Source organism: Amblyomma maculatum, chromosome 8 (assembly GCF_055883805.1).
Source record: "Amblyomma maculatum isolate TAMU_Amacu chromosome 8, ASM5588380v1, whole genome shotgun sequence".
NCBI classification, from domain to species: Eukaryota; Metazoa; Arthropoda; class Arachnida; order Ixodida; family Ixodidae; genus Amblyomma; species Amblyomma maculatum.
This window is the reverse complement of record NC_139351.1, coordinates 121648286-121671620: the sequence shown is the minus strand read 5'-3', so window position 1 is coordinate 121671620 and position 23335 is coordinate 121648286. Positions and strand designations below refer to the sequence as shown.

The 23335-nt window shown below is 43.9% G+C and overlaps 1 protein-coding gene across 2 annotated transcripts in view; it reads right to left on the bottom strand.

Moving 5' to 3' along the window:
- Ent2 (Equilibrative nucleoside transporter 2) overlaps nt 1–20514 on the bottom strand; it is a 45868-nt gene extending 25354 nt beyond the window's left edge. Inside the window, exons 1-9 of one of the 2 annotated variants that reach the window (XM_084577477.1) lie at nt 20329–20514; nt 13145–13296; nt 12545–12692; nt 11055–11215; nt 9157–9254; nt 8839–8889; nt 2172–2257; nt 1366–1414; nt 17–114 (exon numbers count right to left, since the gene is read on the bottom strand). In XM_084577477.1, the coding sequence (XP_084433603.1) occupies nt 17–114; nt 1366–1414; nt 2172–2257; nt 8839–8889; nt 9157–9254; nt 11055–11215; nt 12545–12692; nt 13145–13248 (795 nt within the window). In that variant the 5' untranslated portion in view covers nt 13249–13296; nt 20329–20514. Of the gene's footprint in view, nt 1–16; nt 115–1365; nt 1415–2171; nt 2258–8838; nt 8890–9156; nt 9255–11054; nt 11216–12544; nt 12693–13144; nt 13297–19890; nt 20102–20328 lie in introns of those variants that run through there. The other variant, XM_084577478.1, reaches the window with a different exon arrangement.
- Nucleotides 20515–23335: the final 2821 nt, after the last annotated feature.

Sequence of the window (23335 nt, the reverse complement as noted above, 5' to 3'; positions counted from 1 at the left end):
AGCAACGGCCGCTCACCAGCAACGGCAGGGCAAAGTAAGAGTCAAGGCACAGTAGCAGCACCAGCAGAGCCGACAAGAAGTAATAGATGGCCGCCGTGCGGGCATTAGGCGAGGCTGCACGGAAGACCAGTCATCACAATCAGATTGCAGCCGAGGGCCCGAGCGAGCAACTCCCTCTTTCAAGCTTAGAACCACACGCACCTTGAACTAGCACGCCTACTACAGACTTTTATTTTCGAGGGCGCAACTTAGGAATTAAATTAAGCATTGAAAAGAGAACGCATAAACACGTTAGCCAGCTGGAAGAGTGATACGTGCAGGGGTGGTTACTCTTTCTTACGAGTACACTTCATCCGAATGAAGTCAGATGACACTTTTTGGCATAGACCAGCCACATACAATGCAGTTCCTTTAGAATGAACATGAAGGAATTATGAAATTTTTATCTTGTCAAAAGTGTCCTCAGAAATGATTTGAGAGATTGCGAGGTGCATTTCAAACATCTTTTACATTACAGCAACAAATCGCATTACCCCAAAACGAGAAGGTAACTGCAGAGTGGGCATTTATCACATTATGCACAGCATGAAGTAAGCTGAAAAGTTATGGTACGAAGAAAGCTCATGTCGCCTTATTTGAAAACAGCATTTGCATAGCCTCTCTTTTCCCTTTTCTCTCCTTTTTTTTTTTGCCATAATCACTGCTCGCAATCGCTCCCCCCCACCCCCCCCCCCTCCCCTTTTTTTTTGTTAGCCTGTACCTGTGCGGGAAGTGGTCATAGGTAGCTCTGTTTTTATAAGTTTGCCGAAACCATGGTATGTGCGGAGCAGTTTGTCTTAAAATTTTGACTGATTTATTTTTTTTAACAAGCCACATGTTCTAATGTAGTCTACTGCACTATGAAACGGTCATCAAGAAAAATGTTTCAACTCGAAACAGACAATAATGTTTAGTCTAATAACCCGGCAGGTTGGTTCTGCCAATAAGTAATGTAAGCATGTACACAGCAGCAGACTATCTTTGCAGCCCAAGGCCTTGACAGGCGTGGGTGCGGAGCAATGTTTAACAATTTTTTTTTCTCTCTCGCTTTGATTTTTTTTCAAGCCCAGAAGGTATACAGGCTCTTTCACTCAAACTTATCAGTTAATCTGAAGATATTTCACAACTAACAACTAACATTCACAGATATGCATGAACAAATCTGCCTCAACCTGATCAATCTCAAATGCAGTGCTCAGTAGAGACGAGAGACCCTCTATACGCCTTGTTAGACATGCAAAAGAAAAAAAAACGCTTAAAACCTAAAAAATAAATACAACAATAATGCCAACAATGAGATTATTATAAACATAGTATATACCTCACCTGCTATGGTAAATATGTTTAGGAGAGATGTAGCGGTACCACTGATATTCTGAAAAGAAATATTCACAACAAAGGGTTAGTAAATAAAGCAGCAGTTCTGAAAGCAGTCTTCAACTTCTCTATATTAAGGCATGCTAGCAAGAGTGTGGTTCTCTAACAGTTTTCTGGGGGACAGTGCGACAGCGGGCAAAAGAAACCAAAAAGTCTGGAGAGTGGTAAGAGGAGGTTAAGATTGCCAGCCACTCCAGCAGTGATAAAATTAGGGTGACTAAGAGTGCAATCTCAGCAGCACGTCTTGATACACTAGGTGCATCTTTCATAAGAGAAAAAAATGTGCCAAAAAAAACTTCCTAAGACACCTCTCACAACATGACGCTGGCACGCAGCCGTATTGGCACAATTTGAACACACGCCATATAAGAGAATGTGCTCAACAATGTCACCATCATTTCCTGTTTCATGCATGTATGCCCTTTGTAAAAAGTTTAGAGCTCAGGGGGACTACTTTTGAGCCATAGTATGTGGCTCGTAATGCATTCCCAGGTTTCCAAACTTACTGAAGGCAAGAAGATTTTTCATCCTACCATCTCCAATGGCTAGGACTTCCACGGTTGTTAAACAAGTCATAATATACGGCTTAAAAGCAAACCTGCTGGGCTCTAAACTTTTGACTAAGGCTGTACCTGTGCCCTCTATGATACAGGGCACAAGAAATTGGAAAGGGCCAGCTGGGAAACCAAGCGGTGATGCCTCGAAGTATCGCCGCTTAAGTATGAGAGCATGCACACACGCAATTATTTACTTACAGAACCGAGGACGACGGCATTCGAGTATTTGCCCGGGAGACGAGCAGCAACGCCATAAATGCTGTTCTGGTACACACCGCATGCCACTGCAATAAGGAAAATCAGAATGGTTTGTAAGAAGAGCCAAAACGATAGAAACTGTAAATATTTACAGAAAAGTGAAAACACACAAAGCGGGTACAATGATTTCAGAAGTGCACTGCAGGCACCTTTCAATCCATTCCACTAGGGAACATGCCCTTTGAGAACATTGTTTTCTTTGAAGGGAGTGAACACTATACTATATTCAAGTCAAATTTTCTGTGGTGCAGAAGAAAGCTGGCTGTCTGAAGCCGTGAATTCCACAACAATTTTGTTAGAAATGCTGTAGAAAATTTTTACAGAGAATGTGTTGCTCATTGCACTCGCCCGCATGTTTTTATGTAGTCTGGTACTGGAAACCATGATCAGCGAGTGCAATGGCAATTGCGCAGTGGCAAAAGCGATGTACCGAAAAATAATAGTAGAACCTCGTTGATATGTTCCCGGTTCATACGATTTCCCATTTCATACATTCAAGATTGCGTGCAGTAAAAATGATCTCCCTTAGAGTTACACATTTTTTCTCCTAGTCAAGGGGGGACGCGGGCTTCGAAAGTCGAAAAATCGTGAAAAAGTCAGCTTTTCAAAAAGTACATATCTCGGCTGTATATGTTATAAACTACCTTTTCTATAATTATAAACGCCTAATTCATCGTGGAACTGCGCTAAATTAAATATACAACTGGGCACGGCAGCCTCAGAGTCGCGAGTGAACGACAAAAGTACCCAAACTTCGCACGCGCGCCATTTCTCTGCCACTGAACCGAGCGCCGCCATCTTGGTCTTGTTTTGTTTGTGAATGCTTGCCCTTTTCCAGGTTGCCTTCGCCGGTGGCATCCGCAGCGTAGCAGAAGCACGGCTAGCTTGTGATTGAGGGCCTCGCAGGGATTGTTGAGCTTCCCGCGTCTCTAATTCGAGCTGTGATTAGCGCGCGCTCCATGAGAATGCGGGGGATCGCGCAAATGCTATTGGCTGCTGCACACGCTGACGCGGTGGCCCCTCCCCGGCGCGACGTCTGCTCCGGCTGCCTATTGAGCTGGCGTTCTTTGTGCGCTTGTTGAATCGCTTCACGTTTTACCATTTTTGAGATCGCCGTCATCAACGCTCGTTACGGATTCTGGTGGCGTTTTTAACAGTTTTGTGCACCTTGTGGATCATCGCACAGTCGGCCACGATGTGTGCTAAAAGTTCATGTTGTTTTAAACTTCAAGGGCCATTTTTTCGGAATGAATTTTTTTCATGGTACGGTTGCTTATTCCTACAATATCTCTGGAACCACTAATCGGATTCCCATATGTTTTTTCAAAACAAACTTTAGACTTGAAAATGTTGTTTTAAACTTCAAGGGCCCTTTTCTCAGAATGAATTTTTTTCATGGTATGGTTGCTTATTCCCGCAATATCTCTGGAACCACTAATCGGATTCCCATCTGTTGTTGTTTTTTTACTGTGTGCCTGAATAAATTTCTGATGGCAAGACAAGCTCACGTTTTCAAAATATTGAATCTGGAATTTATAATAATCAAATTTCAGTTTAGTTCAGTCGTTCAGTCGTGTACGACTTTTCGTGACCCTATGGACCATATCACGCCACGCTTTCCGGTCTCTCACTATCTTCCTAACATCACATAACTTCATCTGCAGTGCCTCGAGGATGCCATCCAACCATCGCGTTCGCTGCCTACCCCTTCTCCGGCGACCCTCAACCTTTCCCAACATCAAATCTTTCTCCAGCGACTCCTCTCTTCTCATCAGATGACCAAAGTAGCTGAGCTTTAACTTTAGAATTTGACCCTCCAATGAGCAGTCAGGGTTTACGGTCGACAATATCAAACTGATTTGATCTTCTGGCAGTCCAAGGAACTCTCGAGTCTCCGCCAGCACCACAATTGAAACACGTCAATTCTTCGGCGGTCAGCCTTCTTCATAGTCCAACTCTCGCATCCATCAAAATTAGGCTAATGCAAGTCCAATTGGTGGAACTAACCTCAATGCAGTGCTAAAATTTTACAGCAGGGAAATTCAAAAAAAGGGCTCTGTCTTGCCCTGTGGTACCTATTCAGGAACCTTCATAATGAATTTCATAGCGCCAACACATTTTGCAAGTTCTCCAGGCATGGTACAAGGAACCCATGCGAACCATTCTGATATGTTTCTGTAACTTGAGTACCAATGTGCGCAGCTTCGTGAAACTCTGCAGTTATTCAAATGGCTGTGCCATGAGTTTACCCTGAAAATTTCATTCAATTATCTCAAGAAACAAAAAAGCTGGTATACAAAGGTAGCCTCCCCCCTTAATATGTTCCCGGATAACACGATTTCCCAGTTACTACATTCGAAATTTCGGCAAACTGTGGCAATATAATACATTTTGCTATCAACCAGACATATGCTAACGAGCGCTCGCGACATGAAGAACTGATCAGCAACGATCACCCGCCACAGTTGCTTTCCTACAGTTCCTATGTGCAACGGGGCAAAGCATCAAAGAAAGCAAACCAGCCAATATACAAGGCGCCCGTTCCCGCGGAAACATGACTTCATGAGGAGAAATGCGGTAGCTTCTTTTGCGGTACCTTAGGGGCATAAGGATGAACCATTTGATAACTACAACTATAGTGAAAGCTCGTTAATTCGAAATAACACCATAACCGGTGCGGTGCCGAAGGGTAGGGGTTGACGGCCTGCTCTTCTCTTCTGCGCAACCTCTGAAGCATGCAACTAACTACTTATTAATTCGACCCTCGTTAATTCAGAAATACGGATAAGTATTTCCGTCGGAGAGGTCCAAACCAACATCATGAAAGGCTATGACGTCGGACGGGCGCTACGGGTTTCCAAAAAAAAACCAAATACAGTCGAACCCGGTTATATTGAACCCGGATATATCGAATTTTGGTTATATCGAACTCACGAAATATCCCGTTGAAAATCCCATGTAAAAGTATAGGAAAGCCGCGTCATATATCGAACTCAATTTCACCGGTCGTTCGATATATCGAACTCCACACCACGCACTGGAAAGCGTGCCTTCCCCAAAGACGGTCGCATTACCCTTGGCCGTTTGCCGCGTGACGTTTTCAAGCCACGCGCGGAAGGAATGAGAGGGGACAGTTCGGCGACGGCTGGTCTGGGCAGCGCCGCGCCCATCTGCAGTTGTCGTTTCCCGCGCGCCAACACATGACGTTTGCAAGCCATGTGCGTGGGTGTGCCCATTCTTTTGCTGAGCTATCTCTCCTTCAGCACGCGCAACGCATGCGCCAAGCCAGCTCAGTCCGTTTTCAGACAGCCGTCGGACGCTTTCTCCAGCGTGTGTTGCGAACCCTCTACGTGCGGCGGCGCGGCGGCGGACGTGGCTATGGCGCCTGCGGATGTTAAGAAGCGCTAGCTCTCTGTTTCTTCTTCTTTTTTTTTTTTTTTGCGAGAGTCATCCTTTCCTATCGTTGGGCTGTACGCGCGACGTAGCGTAAGATATGGCGGCTGCGGACGTTAAAAAGCGGCAGGGATATTTTTTTTTTTTTGCGGATTGTTTATTTATTATTTTTTTTTTATCGTTTATCCTTGCATGTATGAATCAGCGAAAGCACGCGGTCAGCTGCTGCGATCATGACGCCCGCCCCAAGCGCGCCGTGATAAATCGAACCAGGCTTGTGCAATCAAGCCATCAGGGGCACTCTGCCAAGTTCGCTCCCCGCCACAGCAGGAGCTATCAAAAGATTAAACGCGCCCTGACGTTATCGCTGCGCAGCATCTTGGCACGCTGCCAGTGAGCTGTGGATGAGACGACTGAAACGGACTGACGCGCGCCATCGACATGCAACACAGAAACCTTGTTTGGAGCTGCCACGGTGGCTCGAGCGGCGAGAGGTACGCAGTTCCAACAAGTTTGAAGATTTTCGCTCTGTCGCTGCCGCTCGTCGCTTGCATGTGAGCGAGCTAGCCTTAACACATTTTTTTTTTTTTCAAATTCTCGGGTGCAAAAGTGGAGGGTGGGTTCATTATGCGAGTGGGTTGATTACGCGACAAATACGGTAGCGTTTTTTCGCATCGTAAGTGCCGTCACAAGCCGATTTCTGTATATCGAATTATCGATATATCGAACTATTTCGCGATCCCCTTCGAGTTCGATATATCCGGGTTCGACTGTAATTACACGGTGACAGTCGTTTATCCTTCCACCCGTAAGTCGGATCCTGCCCCAAACACGACACAATAAATTGAAAACAATGCCTGCATAACCGGACGTGCGCAGGCACTCTGTCTCAAGTTGTCCACCCCCCCCTCCCCCCCTCCCTACTTTCTTTTTCCCGATAGAGCTAGCATGAAAAGAAAAACATGCCATGATGTTATATAGCTGCATACAGCTGCGCAGCTCCTTGGCGCACTGCATGATGGAATGAAACGATGACGACGTCGCAAAACAGAGGAACGCACTAACGAAAGCTTTTACTTTTTTTTTTTCAAATACTCAGTGGCAAAAGTGGGGGGTGGGTATTATTCGAGGAGGTCGTTATGCAAGTAAATACGGTACATTTACCGTAATGCAAATGGTTTTTGTCAGTTCTTTTCAAGGACATGCCTCCGGGCCCTGAGGGTAAATAAATAAATAAATAAATAAATTCAATAATTCTAATTTTTATCCCTGTTCCGCGAAGTCAAATAAACGAGGTGATAGTTCAAATTTTTATCCTGGTTCCATAAAGTCAAATAAACGAAGTTTTAATCTATTCGCTTGCATACGAATGGGCCGGGTCTGTGGGAAGCAGCATGAGCAAAACCGCAGCGACTGTAAGCCATCGCGATGGTTTCCCCACATGTTACTGTTGTAAGGGGATGAAGCACCACATGTTACTGGTGAAAGGGGATGAAGCATCCTGAAACAATTAAGGAAGCGATCCCTGCTCGTCAATCCTTCTGTGAACCAGATGTGTTGTTAAATCTCTTCCTTTAGGAAAACACAAATATGAACTGAATTCTGCAAAAGTTAAAAAAGGAGCTGCGCATACTTCATGTCCGTAAGTGCTAGTCTACATTTTTATGAGTGAAAGTTTCCATCCTAAATGCCTTTGTACCTCATTCAGCAATTAACTTTTTTAATACTAGGCAGTTCGGATTATACCTGTTCCCGGAAAATGCGGTTTTTTCCGGCATTTTTTTAAATCTTATCAATGAGGTTTTACTGCATCTCAGCCACCAGAATGTAATTGGACATTTTTATAGTACATGGAGTAACCTTAGTTTCAGTTGCTACATGCAAGGAAGGCGCAGGGCATAAGCCTTGTTGATGAAACTTTCAGTCAGCTATGGTTACCGCTTCATTCAAGAAATTCAAAGCAGCGTGGCGCCATCTAGAGAGGAAAGCTAAAAAAACAAAAACAAAACATAATCATCGATGTGAAGGGAGCGTTGTTTTTTATTGAAGGCTGCACTGAGACCGCACAAAATGTGATAAAACATGACAAGCATTTGTGAAGTAAAAAGAACAGTGTACTCCAAGAATTCGATGATAATTTTTCAAAGGTGCGGCCACGTGGTGGACCTCACCAACAATGGCAGTGTTTCAACACGATTTTCACTACAAAATTAGAATAATAAATCCCGTATTTTGGTCACTCGAGTGTTCAATCTGTGCTATATGAGGAAAGACCTTTTCTTTTGCACCAAATCTCCTCATACCTTACCTGTGTTGGTCAGTGCTCATTCGCTTTAATATTAATGCTAAATGAGTAAATATTGCGTTCTATATAGATATCAATCTTTTAATTAAAATAGCTCAATGCTTTCTGTTCCTAAATGTCACACACAAGCAATAAAGAGTACATTCATGGCCTTTGGACATGGCAAACACTGAAAAATGGTTTTTCTGGTTGCTAACACACCACTGTATACAACAGAGCAAACTATTGTCATTTGATTAGTATGCATCATTTAGGGACAATTTCTTGTCTGGTGCATAGTTTTCAATAGCTGGTGCCCGAATAAGAAAGTTTGAGTCTTTAAAAGAATGCATCAAAAACGCATACAGTTTAATCCTTATGCTGTAGAGATTTTGCACGATGAATTGGGGCTTGATGCGACTACAATAACTATATGAACTGATATGTATCAAAGCCGTTTGACCTCAAAACAGAGAGGTTTAGAAAAACAAAATTAGAAGTTACAAAAAAAAAATATGCTTTATTGGTGAAAATGTTCCTTTATTTTTATATTACTTCAGGGATAATAAAGTGGCGAAGCTGGCCTTTGAAAGTAAAAGTTCAGGCCTACCAGCTTGCATTAGCCTGACTGCACACAACACCATGATTTGACGCCTCACACACTTCAAAATGGGTCAGATCTGCACCTCTGAAAGCAGCACTATCACAGAGCTGCAAATAAGGCTTAGGTTTTAATAGCTCCCCTCGATATTTGTGGCTCTGATCTTTTCATATATGAAAGAGGCTCGATAATGGTTGCTCAGAAATCAGAATAATAAAAGTCATTAAAAAAAAGCCTTTTTTCAAAGTGTGTGCCTTCTTTTAAGCTTTAAGGCTGCCACCCCCTCTGCACACAATGCCTCCCAACACAAGCGGCTTGGAATGACTTACTGTTCAGCAGAACAACAAGAGCCATGGTGACATAGAAGAACATGATTGGCCCTGCAAAAGGAAAGACAGGAGGCTATATCAATTCAACTAGACAATATGGGTGGGTGCGAGACAGCCTAAAATTAGCATTAGAAACTGCCATAACATGCTCCAAATGTTAATGAATCCATATTTCCAAAGAAAAAAACTGCTACCTGTAGCCATTTTTGCGAGGCTAATGAATGTCAGTACAAAAGGCAACAACATATAAATCTTTGCCCCGAGGCTTCAGCATGAAGCCCTAATTTTTCACAGAGATGTCATGCAAGCGCTGCTTACATGAGGAGGAATCCACCATGGCCAACACAACAGTCGCAATGAACACAACAGCCTCAATGAGGATACTGATGACGATTCTTGGCGTTAGACTACGATCTCTGTTGGGGAAAAAAAGATGAAATAATGACATGGCATGTGGAAGCAAGTAAAACATCCATTTGCACCTATGCTCGGAAGTTGGACACAATGGACTGCTTGGCTCTCTGTGACTATGCTGATGCTCGCTCGGCGGCAGAAAAATGCATTATTTGCTGATGAAACTGAGTTTAAAAGTGAAGCATCTTTCCCGCATACCTTGGATAAAGACTCGTGATGTCAGCAATCCTAACGGCCACCTCAAAGTAAATGATGGCATTGCCTAACCTCAGAGGCTGGCATGCAAGAAAACTGTTTCCACGTCATCACAGTTTGCTTGCGCATTCAGCTGATGATGGCAACATCCGTGTTTTAGTGTCTTTCATACACATGCAGTTATAGTGCTGTCAACATGGCCAAGCCTGCCAGCAAATATGATAAAAGATGTTGGGGCCCCAGACAGCATTCACGGCGGTCAGGATGACATAATACCGTATCTGCAAGATTATAACGTGCAGTGTTATTTAACGCCTGGAAACCACGAAAATAACTTGGTGCCGATTCTACCGCACACAAGGAATAATGCAGTGAACAAGTGTCTGAAAGTTGATTAAAACGTTTAATGAAACAAAATCGGCATGCATAAACACAATCATGAGACATGAACATCATAGGCTATGTGCCGTCAGAGTCGGAAGACAGTTCTTTCTCACTGTTTGTTCATCGACCACAAATGGTCATCTTGTGCAAGCATGACCATTGATAGCGGAAGCGTCGTCCATGCGCCGTGAATCCATCTCACAATGTCCCCAAGCGTCGCCCCCCTGAAATTGCGCGAGGGCTTGCTCACAGAACCAGTCGCTGTACGCTGCGCACACGCAATCCTTTACAGACTTATTTGATGTCATCATGATTTGAAGCACACATCGAGCGGCTGGATAAACACAACTCAACCGAAAAACACGAGGTGGCTTACTGGAAGCGTCCATGCCAGAAGCAAGACCAATGGCAATGTGGCTGGCTATGGTTTATTGAGCTGCTTTGTTTCGGGTTTTGAGATTTCGATTCCGGTTTTGAGTCCAATTGTAACGTGCATGTATTTTTTAACGCTTATTTTCGGGAAGTAAGGTGCGCGTTAGAATCGTGCAAATACAGTATGTCTGCTAGCTTAACGTGCTCTTGGTCCCTTACTCTGCCTACGTTTAAATGCAGGCGCATCGTCATAATTTCTGGTGACCCAATATCGGACCCAACCTTCAAGCCAACCGCAGACAAACATCACCATCCCAGTCAATGTTTTATCACGCCACATTCCCCTCTCAAAATTCTGGCCATACAAGTGCTGTTGGGGAATCCAAAAGGGCAATGTTTCCAAGCATTCATTCAAGCCTACTCACATCTCTTATTCAGCATATACCCAAATGATAACTTATTGCCGAACAACAAAGTGTCCACAGCATCCCCATAAGCCAATCCACATCCTCTTTTTCAGCATTACCATCCCCAGTATCACTCAGATTATCAGCATAACCCAACAAACTTACAGGTCCCACCCATTTCTCCTCTCGACCTTCAGATAATGCCCCCCTCCCCTTAATTTATCCTCCCTGCCACCATTGTATACAAAGCCTTCAAACCAAAGCAGAACCAACAAATCTCCTTGGTTACTCTGAGAAAAAATAAATTAACGAATAAGAAAAGAACACCACAGACTGATCAACACCCAAACCTGTTCACAGAATACTGCAATAATGCAAGAAGGCAACTCTACGGGAACCCAGCATGACAGTCCGATGTTTTACTACTACCTTTGGTGCACTCACCCAAATTGAAGAAAGAGGTTCAGAAAATTGCACAGCAAATTTGGCAGCTGTGAGGCCAGCGTGATGTAACCCATAAAGTCATTCCTGTACAGCGTGAGCTCATTGGCCGCCGCCGAGCCGTTAGTGAGCCCGCCTGGCGCCAGCTTGTAATCTTGAAAGTACTGCAAAGGCAACAGCGCACCGGAAGCCAGTGTTTTCCAGAGGCTATATACCAGACACCCAAAGAAATGACAGGGCAGAGCCATGGGAACCCATTTACTCATTACTGTATTCTGGTCATTGTTTAAGCATCAGTAATCATTCATTCCTATAAACGCTTGTAAAGACCTCAGTAGGAATCACCTGGGTTGGGGAAAGACTGGAAACACACTTCACTAGAATAGTTCGTAACAAATATATACAAACATACACACCGACTTCATAAAGGTTTGAAGTGAGACAATTTAAATAAGGAACAGAAGTGAAAGGTACAGTCTTTGTCAAAAGTACACTGCCCAGGGGTTTTCCTTCTAAGCCCCGTAATGGGGCTCGTATCGCAACACTGGCGTTCAAAATCTTATAGATAACAAAGCTCGTCCTCATTCTGCTCTTGCTTACAGTCATATTCCAGAATTGCTACCAGGCGCCGCGTTACAGGGCTTAGAAGCGAAACCCTTGGGCCGTATATTTTTGACAAAGACTGTACATCAAACTTTGAAAAGCTTGACAAATCCAAGTGATACCAAAGAAATTCAAAACAGTAAGGAACAAAAAAGAAAGATTTAAACATACAGCAATAATAACAGGAGCAAAATAGAAGCAGCATGCAAAATGCACTGACACAAGACGCAGAAAATTTAACATGCTCTAATACAGGTTACCCTCTAATTTTAGGGGCAATATGTGATTGTGCCCGGCAGGCTGCATAAAGAGATGAGCAACTGGTATGGTGTTTAGCTTTGTAAAAGATGACCTGGACAAGGAAGTAGCACGAAAGAGGGTGATTAAAAATTTTCGCACAAGCCACAAGAAGCACTGCAGTGAACGAAAATAATATTCCGAGCATCAGCATACTATTGCACCAATAACCCTTTCAAACTAAAAGCCCTAAACATTCAGTCTGAAGCCAATACTTTACAGTCAGTCCAAATAGATAACAGTACAACAAGGGAAGCAACTTGAGAGACTGGGGCAAAAAGATATGCTGACCAGCTTTACATAGCAGAATTTATTTTCTACCTGAAGGAGCCTAATTGATGAAAAGCCTGTTGGCTTCGCAACATAAATCACTCGCACGTTCAGCGTTCCGAAGAAAAAATGCAGTGCGAACAATCATCACTCCAAATTGTGCAAATAGACCTGACTAGATCACTCAAACGGCAAGGGGCCCCTGTCTCTAATTCTGACCTTTCCCTATAGCATACATACCTGCAAAAGCTTGCAAGGATCCCCCCCTTGATTGCTTATTGCAAATGTGCAACTACAGCACGGCAAAGCCCTTGGACACTCACCGATTTCGCATTGATGAACATGTTCCACGGCATGAGCGTGCCAACGCCATGTATGAGCATAATCAAGTACAGCAGGTTGTAGGAGTCCTTGGGGCTAGTCTTGACCGCCGGCAATCCATTCAGCTCCTCGCCCCTTTCACATACGTGCCTGCGTCCAGGGCAATTTCATCCAACGAGCCCATCAAATTATTAAGTAAAAATTGAATTGCCTCAAGAATTACACATTGCGTGCAGACTGTACGATGAAATTACGCTACTTTGAAAGCAAATGCAGTGCCCTCGAAAAATGGCATCTAAGCAGTAAAGAGCGATTCAGAGTCTCCAGAATTACTCTTTCTGAGCATAAAACAAATGAAATGAAAACGGAATTCAGCTGATAGGCACAGGGTTGCAAGGTTTGAACCCAGCCATGATGGCACCAAATGCAGTATTAACGCCTATGTGCCATCATTTTTTGCCAACTGAAGTACGCCATGTGGCAAAAAGCAATCCACAGCAATATACTGTGAATTCGTCACAACCAAAGACACACGCAAGAAGTGCATATTAATGAGACCTCATTTGCATTTTTCTGAAACAGCAGTGCGGTACAGTCCTTACGCATTAGATGTGCGGTGAACCGTTGGCGTCTGACTTGGCGGCAGAATGAGGACTTGGTTTTCCTCGAGCGGACGCAGCGGAAATTCGCTCCCTCGCTCCCCCATGGCGGAACTATGGATTTCAGCTCGGTTATTTGACTGGTGGAGCTAAGCCTGCAAAAGAGGAACAATGAAAATACAAATGACACGACGCCGCCATTCCATAAAATCATTTCTTAACATGCAATGAAAGATGGAGCTGAATTGGTTATTCCTTTCGGATTTATATGCTGCCAGCACTGACGTCACATGATCACCTGCATGCCATGGCCGTCACAGAACAGCAGCAAGGCTGCGCAGTCTAAACAGGTTTGCATTCAAAGCTATCGATGATGGTTTTAGCGCGAGTCAAAGCATCAAATTCATACACTGGAGCCTGTTATTGTTGTTAGCATAGGATAGCTGATCTCCTCCATTGAAGTGCAAATGTTTTTGTAACCCCAGGTGAGGAGTGGTATGTCAAATACCATAAATAATTCAAAAGTGCTGCACCATACTTCCGCACATACAGCACATGTTGCTTTGCTCTTAGACAGGTCACTTGGGATGTAGACACAGCTGTACCAGCATAAATAATGCTCACAGTTCAAAGTTGAGTCACACACACAGCTGTTCATTCGGAAGCTTTAAGCAGTGTCTGTCAACAACGGCAAGCACATATGTCTGTCAGATTTATTGTGTATTTTATGATAGTGTGAGCCAGCAACTTAAATTCCTACTAACGTGTGCAAGCTTCCTGCATAACAAAAGTCAGGAAGCTGCAAAACTGCAGCCTCACAGAGCTATCCCCTCTCCACCATGCAATTCATTGGCCTCGCGATACCAAAAAGTAAAAGAAGTATGCACAGATAATTAGTGAGGATGAGACTTATCGCTATCACCAGCAAGACCACTGTACAATAACATTAGGGAGATCAATTTCCAGCTTCGCTGCCTTACCGTTGTGATTACACTTAGCAGAGAACTCAGTGATCAATATGCAAAAAGCTTAATCAGCATGATTACTTCTCCAACTTTCTACACGAAGTAGAGGAAAGGGATCCGAAACAAATGGAGGCTATAGAATTGTACAAAACCAAAAATATTCCCAAATGATGCCACAAAGAAGGCTTATGTTTTCCAAGAATGCAAATGTTGTAAAGACAGATGAATGTAAAACACTGGCGCCAAGGTCAGGGTAAACAGGCTAACACCCTCTCACATGGACAGTTGAGTGGACAGAGATCGAACTCAATGGGGATCGGCCACTGCCACACAGCAGTTTTTAATGACCATTGAACTCAATCGACATTGACTCAATGAGATTCGCAAAGGACTATTAGAATGCCAAGGAATATTGAAAGCAGCCTCGCGCTCTCCATAATGTGAAAAACGCAGAAACTTAAAAGTAACAAAAACATTCTCTGGATTAAATTATCTAGACTACATTAACCAGTTCATCAACTAGTTTTTCAAGAGTCCAAAAGATCGCCTTGTAGAATGTGTGATGGTCAGACGTAAACAAACTGACGCTGTTCTTCTAAGGCGGTGTGGCGTGCCACAGCGTTTTGCTCATCTTCGCCTCTGAGAGCACTTTGAGACAACCGAGTACAAGGAGAGCCCCACAAGTGCTTCTAACGATAGTGACTATGAACAGAGCAAAGACGACCGCCGAGCTATGGTGCCATCGCTGGCGCGAAATGAATGCGGCAATTGAGCATCAATAGCCCATCGGCGTTCTGCCGTTGCTTGCCTATGGTGCCTCCGGATTATGCCGAGCTGTGAGGTATTCGATTACCCTCCTGCAAACGAACTTGCAAATAAAAATAGCACTCAGGGCAACATCAGCCTCGTTTTATCCTGCTTGACTTCATATTTTTTTACTGGATGTTGTTACCAGTGGAGCCACCTGTCAAATGATGAACTCACTACTGAATGGTTATTGAAATTTGTCATAAGGCAGAGGTGCATCACTATGACCTTCGAAAATTTAGATGGCCATTGACTCAATGGTCACTGAGATTGCCTTTGTGACAAAGGTATAATACACACAGTGTCAGTGGCACTGTGGTAAGGAGTTCTATCCAAAGTAGGTAATACATTTTCTCATTTATATTGGCTGGGGCATTGGACACTTTATCACTGATTCTAATCAAGAAGCAGTGGAGAGATTCATGTTACCAATAAGATACTACAACAAGGCTACTGGACTCTATGCAAGACTGGATAACACTGAGCAACTGCCAAAACAAAAACAGCAAAACCAAACCATGAGTCAAATAGCTGTAAAAAAAAAATGTTCACTGGCAAAAACACATTAGCCACAGACACAGAATCCATAAAACTATAAAAATATAACATTTTTCCCTGCCACACCACATAACAAAATAGAATTCAACAGTTGCAATAATGTGAAAAGTCAATTCTTTTTCTTTTTTTGTAATTTGTCGGAGGAGGCATGGACATAGAATCATGGCATTGAATCTGCAAGGAGTGTAACCATAACTAGAAGGAAAGGAAGAAGAGAATGTGCACTCCAGCACAAAAAAAAAAAAAAAAAAAAAAAAAAAAGACTAAGGAACTTCACAAGACACGAGAAGCAGCCTTGCTTTCACAACTCGTACAAAGTCGAAGCCTACAGGCAGGCACCATCAGAGAGCAGAGATAAAAAGGACAAGTTGTGATAAAGAAAAAAAGAACATCACCTTAACTTGGCAGGAACACGCCCGAAACCTCATACACTGTACAGCAGTAATACTGAAGGTCCTCGCACATCGAAAAAATATCCGTTCCAGTAGACACACGTGGGCAACGGACCTCACAGTTGACATCATCCATTCCATCCCTAGGCAGGGCAGTAGCCCTGCCCATTGCAACAAAAGCAGGAGCCTGCTGTGCGATACTCGCACTCGTAAAACAAGGAATGTAAGCCAGTCAGCGTTCAAGTACCGCTCAGCACTTGCACGGGTCATCTGGTGTCAAGACAGCTGATAAGCACGGCTCTCAAGAGTTGGACGCGTGGACGTGCCGTAACGCTCGTGCATATCCCATGCCACAAAGTACGGTAATATAAAATAAATTTTCCCCCCAAAAAGGATAAACTAGACGAGAAAAATGAGAAATGCACTTTTAATGAAACGTGAGAGAAGTTCAAAACAATGAAGCAAAGATATGCCGCACTCTGCGGGACCTAGCACCAGCTTTAATCCCCTCAGTGAAACAAGCTAGGCATAAGCCAAGATGAGAGAGGCCACACATATGTAAAATCGATTTGAAGGAGGAGTTCACTTTCATCCCGAGCTAGGAGACAAAAACTTGTCTGCAAATGGGCATTCCAACTGGCGACAGCTGCCAACGTGTACACGAAACATAACCAGTACTAGCCAGATGTCTAACATATATAGATATATTTTTCATTCCGGCCCACTTGTTTCAAAGCTATTATGCTCCTCAAATGAGGCCAGATAACCGGGCACTTCTTTCAGTCAAAACACATGCCCATGCTTTCATTATTCATCATTCACTATGAAACAAACTCAGAAATGATTTAAAGGAAGCTACACTATGAGGTTGATGCAATATCTGCGTAACTTTTCTAAGAAGATGGAGGGCACTATGTTTAAACTGTAGAGATTCACCCAAAATATGAATTGGGCACGCAGTTAAATGCTGCAATGCAGCGGCCTACAACAAAATAGGAGACATAAGCCATTAAACCTAATTCTTCTAATAGGAGACATAAGCAATTAAACGTAATTCTTCTAATAAGTTCTCACAGCAAACGACTGTGTTTCGTTAAACCAAATGAAGTTCATCCTTCAGGTCGATCTCATCAACCATTTTTCTCCCTTGATCCTCCTATTACGTGCAAGCAACTGGCTCTAAAAGAGCGTTGAAAACCACACCCTGCACACCACAATGAAAAGCACTTATTATTACCAATTGATGCACAATGTAGCTTATAGCTGGATATAAGCTGTTGTGTCAGATGTATTCCATGCAAAAAAAAAGGAAACACACACCGAAAACAGCCCAACAAAGTAGGTGAACACTGTGCTTACGCTGCATATGGAAATTCGCCTTGTCCAATCAGCTTTATAGGAAAAATTGAACTTTTGCGCATTAGTACATAAGCGACGGGTGCACAAATAACATATTGCAGAAGTAAAAATAGTAGGTTAAGCAAACATAAGCTGCCACATTATGTAAAAATCGTAACAAAAAGTCAAGGACAGCACCTGGCTTTTTGTGCATTCCTCTTCTGACGTGATAGCTGTTTCTCCACGAACTTGCCTAACATGACAACATCGACATGCTTAAAATGCCGGGCAGTCTAGATACAGCAATCAAAAGAGCACTCTTTTGTTCATTGAAGAATTAGTAAAGGGCCATGACATGGGCCTCAGTGGAATCATTTAAATAACAGACCTTCTTTCCACTCCAATACCAATCAGCTTTAGTACAACTCCATCATTTGAGCAGTCTGTCAGCTTCCTAATGGCTCCACACACAAAACTACCTTGACCTCAGTCTAGCCTTGGCAGAACAGCACCCTCTGTGTATGATAATAAGCAGCATGACTGGCTTATGAAAAACAGCACAGATATGGTTTAGCAGTGACTATTTCAGCGCGGTCGATGACATGTAGTACAGCCGCACTACTAGCCAGACACTGCAAATTAGTCTTCACTATCAGATTCATTGCTCCAACTTAAATGCTGCTACAAGAGAAAACCTGGCTAGGTGAAAAGAAGCAAAGAGTATGTGACTTTATAATGTGAGTGCCAACTAGATAGACAAAAGAGATCTTATCATACAGTGACTATCCACTTAGCTTGACAAGAGCAGACCTAGATGCCAAGATGCCAACATTATGCTAGCCCAACAGATCTGACTCTATTCTTCCCAACATCTATCTCACATTCAATATTTCACGCTGATTTGCTACGATTTCTTTTTTGACTAACACTTTCACTTTACAGTACCTTACATATCTGAGGCTAATTATGGGCCCTTACGATAACAATGTGGTGACAGTTAGACGGTTCCGACGGCGACGGCCAGCATTTTGGTGTGGCACAGAAAGCAGAGTTGATGCCCCCCACCGCTTGCTTCCCTTTAATGCTGACACTGGATAAAACACATTTGCCAGTCATTTCCACCATTTTACCTATCAGAAATACTAAAGAGGACCTTAATACAATGCTTCAGATTTCTAAATAAGCAGAGAGTCAAGTTTTCTTTACCCAGCAAGAAACTCCTAACACTTAGTACTACGCTGCTTGCATAAGGTTAGCATCACAGAAATTTTGTTACACTATATTATCATTTGCTGCAAACCTTGCACATTGCAGCATGGTTCGTGTTTTTTTCTGAGGAAAAACTTCGCTCCTTTATGTTATTTATTTACTAATTTATTTATTACATAATACCAGCTCTTTCCAGGATAAGGCAGGAGTAAGGTCAATACAAGCATAGTGGCAAAATACTAAGAGAAACAGCTACAAAAATCCCATATTGGAAATATAATTGCTAGATGCTACACAAACGATCATAAAGCAAGATGAAAATTGATCATGAGATATTGCACACAATGTCGGCAGGTAGCTGACTCCAGTCGTGGGAGGTCAGTGAAAAGAAGGAATATTTGAAGTAATCTTTAGCACCAATGAATTCTTTGACATGCTGAGTGTGTTTATTATGAGTTAAGCGAGACGTGCACTCCTTAATGTTTTGTCAAAGCTTACTCATATATAAATAATGAGAACCACCTGAATTTAACTGAAATCACACACAAAAATATCTGTAAAATCTGCACATTCCTGCGCCTCAACAGTTGACCCCAACCAATCCAAACACAGTTTTAGGTGTTACCTTTTTTTTTTTTTCTTCATAAAACATTAAAGTTTTGGACTGCCGGCTAGATTTTTTTACACCGAATTTCTTTTAAACACTCTTTCGTCCAGAATCTGCAATAAAACCTCGGCATACGAACTGCAATATGAAAAAGCAAGACTGACCAACCCAAAACCTGGGCTTGAGCTCCATGTGAACTGGCGCTTAAAGTCTCCTTATAAGCGTCAGGGCGAAAAAAATAATAAACGCGCTCAAATGTCAAGCCTCGGCAGTCTATTCTCCTTAATAATTTCACTTTGCGCCCAATTGGAAGGTTTTGTTATTACTTGTCATTCGTTTCGTCATAGCGAGAAACTTGCCCAATAGAAGCGTCAGACCAGTCCTTTCATGCAGCTATAAAAGAGTTCATGAACGCTGCCTCCTCCCTTCAAGTGCCCCCAATTTTTGCGCTCAAGTTTTATTTATTCCTAATAGCAACTACTTAAAATGCTCAAGGATAGCTCCCCTAACCTGCTTCCAGCGTGGACTCAGTTCTGCTATTTTCAGATTGCTGTAACGCGAAACAAAGCAAAACTCAAATATTAAAGCAGCTATTTTGGACAGAGAGGCACGTTATGCAATATATAGGTAGGCGGTCAATCGACATATGCGAAAGGTGAATCTGATTCTACGCTAGAAGTGCACGTCGTTAATGATTGCACAAACCTGACGCGCTGTGATGGTGCCACAACCTGTTTTTTAGTGTTTGACGCGCAAGGTTTTCTTTCGTTTTCTGGTGCGGAAGAGGTAGGCGACCGCATGCCTAGAAGGAAAAACGAACACTTCGGCGCCGTAACGCCGCTACTATTCTTAGAGCTTAAAGGCGGGAGATACCGTGGCTTTGGCGACCGGAGGAAAGCATCCATCGTCCGGCAGAGCGAGGTGTTTCAGTTCGTGAAATGTAAAAATAAAAACTAGGAACACGCCCTTAAAAATCTAACAGCAAGAATCATTGATAGGAACACTGCCACAGCAACCAGGCAAATTAACAGAATAAATAGAGGTTAATATGCATCCCTCCGCAAACGCGCCCGGAGACTTTCTTGAACAGACAATAATACGTGGACTACACAGACGTAGCCAGCCTTAAAAACCAGTGAACAAACATGTGCCGATTTGCAGGGCGCAGTCTACACGCGCTGCGCAAGCACGTTACAATAGCCGCGGGTTTCAACACGTGAGGCGAGTGGACCACGGGCGCACGCTCGGCGGGCTTCCCCGCCGACAAGTGTCGCTCTGAGCCGACAAAGAGTGGCTAATTGCGGCACATACCTGATAACGCCGCGCGACGAGATGTTACAGATGAGATAACAGCATTGTTAGCGGCGGCCACCCAGGCACCGCAGTTAAACTCCAATGTGCCCGATGAAGACCCAGCCGCAGGACGCGACGTTGAACCCCGCGTGCCCTAACACCAGCAACGCTAGGCGCTAGCTGGGAAAAGCGTGGGGGGAAGCCATCACTAAAGGTCACCGGTGCCGGTGGCGTCACTAGGCGACACCGAAACTTTTTCCGGAGTCGAGTTGGTTGCCAGGTTTAAAAGCGGAAAGCGCGGAGTTCGGTGTTCGGCACTCACAAATAACTAATAACAACGATCATTGTATCATTGTCAATGTTTTTTAATGGTTTGATTGGAATTTAACACCCCGAAGCGACTCAGGCTACGAGACGCAGTGTGCATGGCTCCGGAAATTTCGACCAACTCGACCACCTCGCGGGCACACGGACGCGATTTTAGATTTAAAATCGAAAAGCGTTCGCAACGGCCGACCGGGATCTTAACAAGAGCGTGAACAGACTGCTGCGTCTTTAAAGCCCTTGATATATTATACTAAAATTCTAGCACACCGCCTGAACTACTGTTCCTTTCTAGAAACTGATGCTAACACACGAATGATATTTGCCAAGTATGACTCGCTTAGTGGCCTGGTTAGAGCAATATGATTTGAGTGACGACCTAAACACTTAAAAGATTGTCTACTCCCCTTTACCCCCATCCATGGCCATGAGCCTTCCCATTCAATAAAGGACATTCAATCAATCTCGGGCCCTCGGCTTGCGCTGGTATCGCGACAAGCAAATATATCTGGTTTGATTACTTTAATTTAACTACATAGCAGCGACAGCAGTAAAGCCCACTTAGGCTCAGGAGATTATTACTTTAATTGACTTGCCTTTATCTAAATCAAACACTTCTTCATAAGCTCTAATTTTCGGTTAAGTGTATGAAATGAGCAGTAGCTGCGGTAGCTATGTGACATTTCTTTGTGTAGACCTGACCGCGTCGTAATGGAAGTGATCAAAGAGAGAGGTGCCATAGTGGAGGGCTGCTGATAATTTAGACCATGATCTTAACATGCACTAACATGGTACCGACTACTGTGCCGGAGTTCCCGGGATCGAATCCCGGCCTCGGCGGCTGCGTTTCGATGGAGGCGAAACGAAGTGGCGTCCGTGTGCTGTGCGATGTCAGCGCACGTTAAAGATCCCCAGGTGGTCGAAATTACTCCGTAGCCCTCCACTACGGCCCCCTTTCTCTCTATCCACTTTCACTCCCACCTTCATCCCTTCCCTTACGGCGCGGTTCAGGTGTCCACAGAGCAAGTGTGACAGATACTGCGCCTTTCCTATGAACCAACCAACCAACCACTAACATGGTACAGCATACGGGCGTTTATGCGTTGTAAAATGTAAAGTGGTTTAGAAAGGAAAGGCGCAGTATCTATACCTGTCACAGCGCAATGGGCCCAGCAAGGACAGCTGAACCGTACCGTTAGAGAAGGGGAAAAGGTGGTATTGAAAGAAGGAAGCAAGAAAGAGGTGTAGTGGAGGGTGCCGGAATAACTTCGACTACCCGGACATTTTTAACGTGCCCTGACATCGCACTACACCCAGAGTGAGTAAGTGAGTGAGTGAATCAACTTTATTGTCCGACAGAAAAGGGCTCTTTCCTACCCCAGGCCCTCCCCTCTTGAGGAGGACAGGGGCAGGTGGGAATCCGTTTCAGATGCTGACCAAAATCCCTTGTATCTTGGCGGCCTCTTCAGCCAGTGAACCGCTAGCAGCTGGTGTTCCGGGGTTGGGCTTTCCAGCAAGGACTCCCAGGCTTCTCTACTATCAATGTTGTTTGCCCTTTCTGGGGAATGCAAACACTCCCATATTATGTGGTTAAGGGTACCCCTCTGTCCGCAAACTCTGCAGCTCTAATCTTCAAAATTTGAGAATATGTATTTTTTTAAGACCGGATTTGGATAAACATCTGCTTGCAGACGCCTCTATGCCGGCATCTATTTTCCGTCTAGAATTTTTTCTGGAGAGGGTAGTTTCAGACGCTGCCTTCTATAATATTGCGTCACATCATAATACAACAGCAGATGCCCTTCTCTGTTGTAGCCTTTCTCAGCTTGCTCATTCCGACCTGCTTGGCAGTAGAGATTTCAAGCCAGGTTGTGAGCAGCCTTGCTGCCACTGACAGAATCGTGAGCCGGAGTCCAAATGAGATTAATTACCCTATCCAATTCTTGCCACGGGAGACATCATCCTACTACCAAATGTTTGAATTGCAGTTTTACTGTCGCTCAACACATACGTGGCCTTTGTGCCGACGCGCAAGCAAGAGATGCTGATCAAGCCCCCTCCCCCGTCGACTACTACCGCTAAGGTGACTTCCCACATTTTTCCGCCTGTCGCATCTAAAAATGCGACCTACTCCCTGGGATTCTTTGAATATATGCGTTCCTTAGCCTCAGCTCTTTTCTGCCTTCTCGATTAAACTCTCGTGCCTTCCATCCTATGGTGGCCTACATACCCCTTCCCCTAACCGGATTTAGCCCTGCTTTTTCCAAAATTACCTTCCCCACCCTTGTGGTGCTGAGCCTTTCTAGCTGCGAGACATTACATTCCCATAGCCAACAATCTCTCTGTGGATGCCGTCATAAGTAACCAAAACCCTCTTGATACACTTTCTCATAAGCGCATCAATTTTCCCCCTTTCAGCCGCCTCTAAGTTCAAGTAGCTCACAAAAACCGAACAAACCAATCACCTTTAAGAACATGCGCCCCATATCGCTCCCCTCTTGGATCGGGAAACTCCTTGAACACGTCGTGTTAGCACGTCTTACAGCAGACATGGACGAAACTTCACAGCACCCACATACTATGCTAGGCTTTCGACCTCGGCTGTCCGCTCAGGATGCCTTACTTCAGATAACTAATGACATAAGCGATCCGAACGCGACAGCACACACGAAGGCAATTTCTAGTCATTGACTTCAAAAAA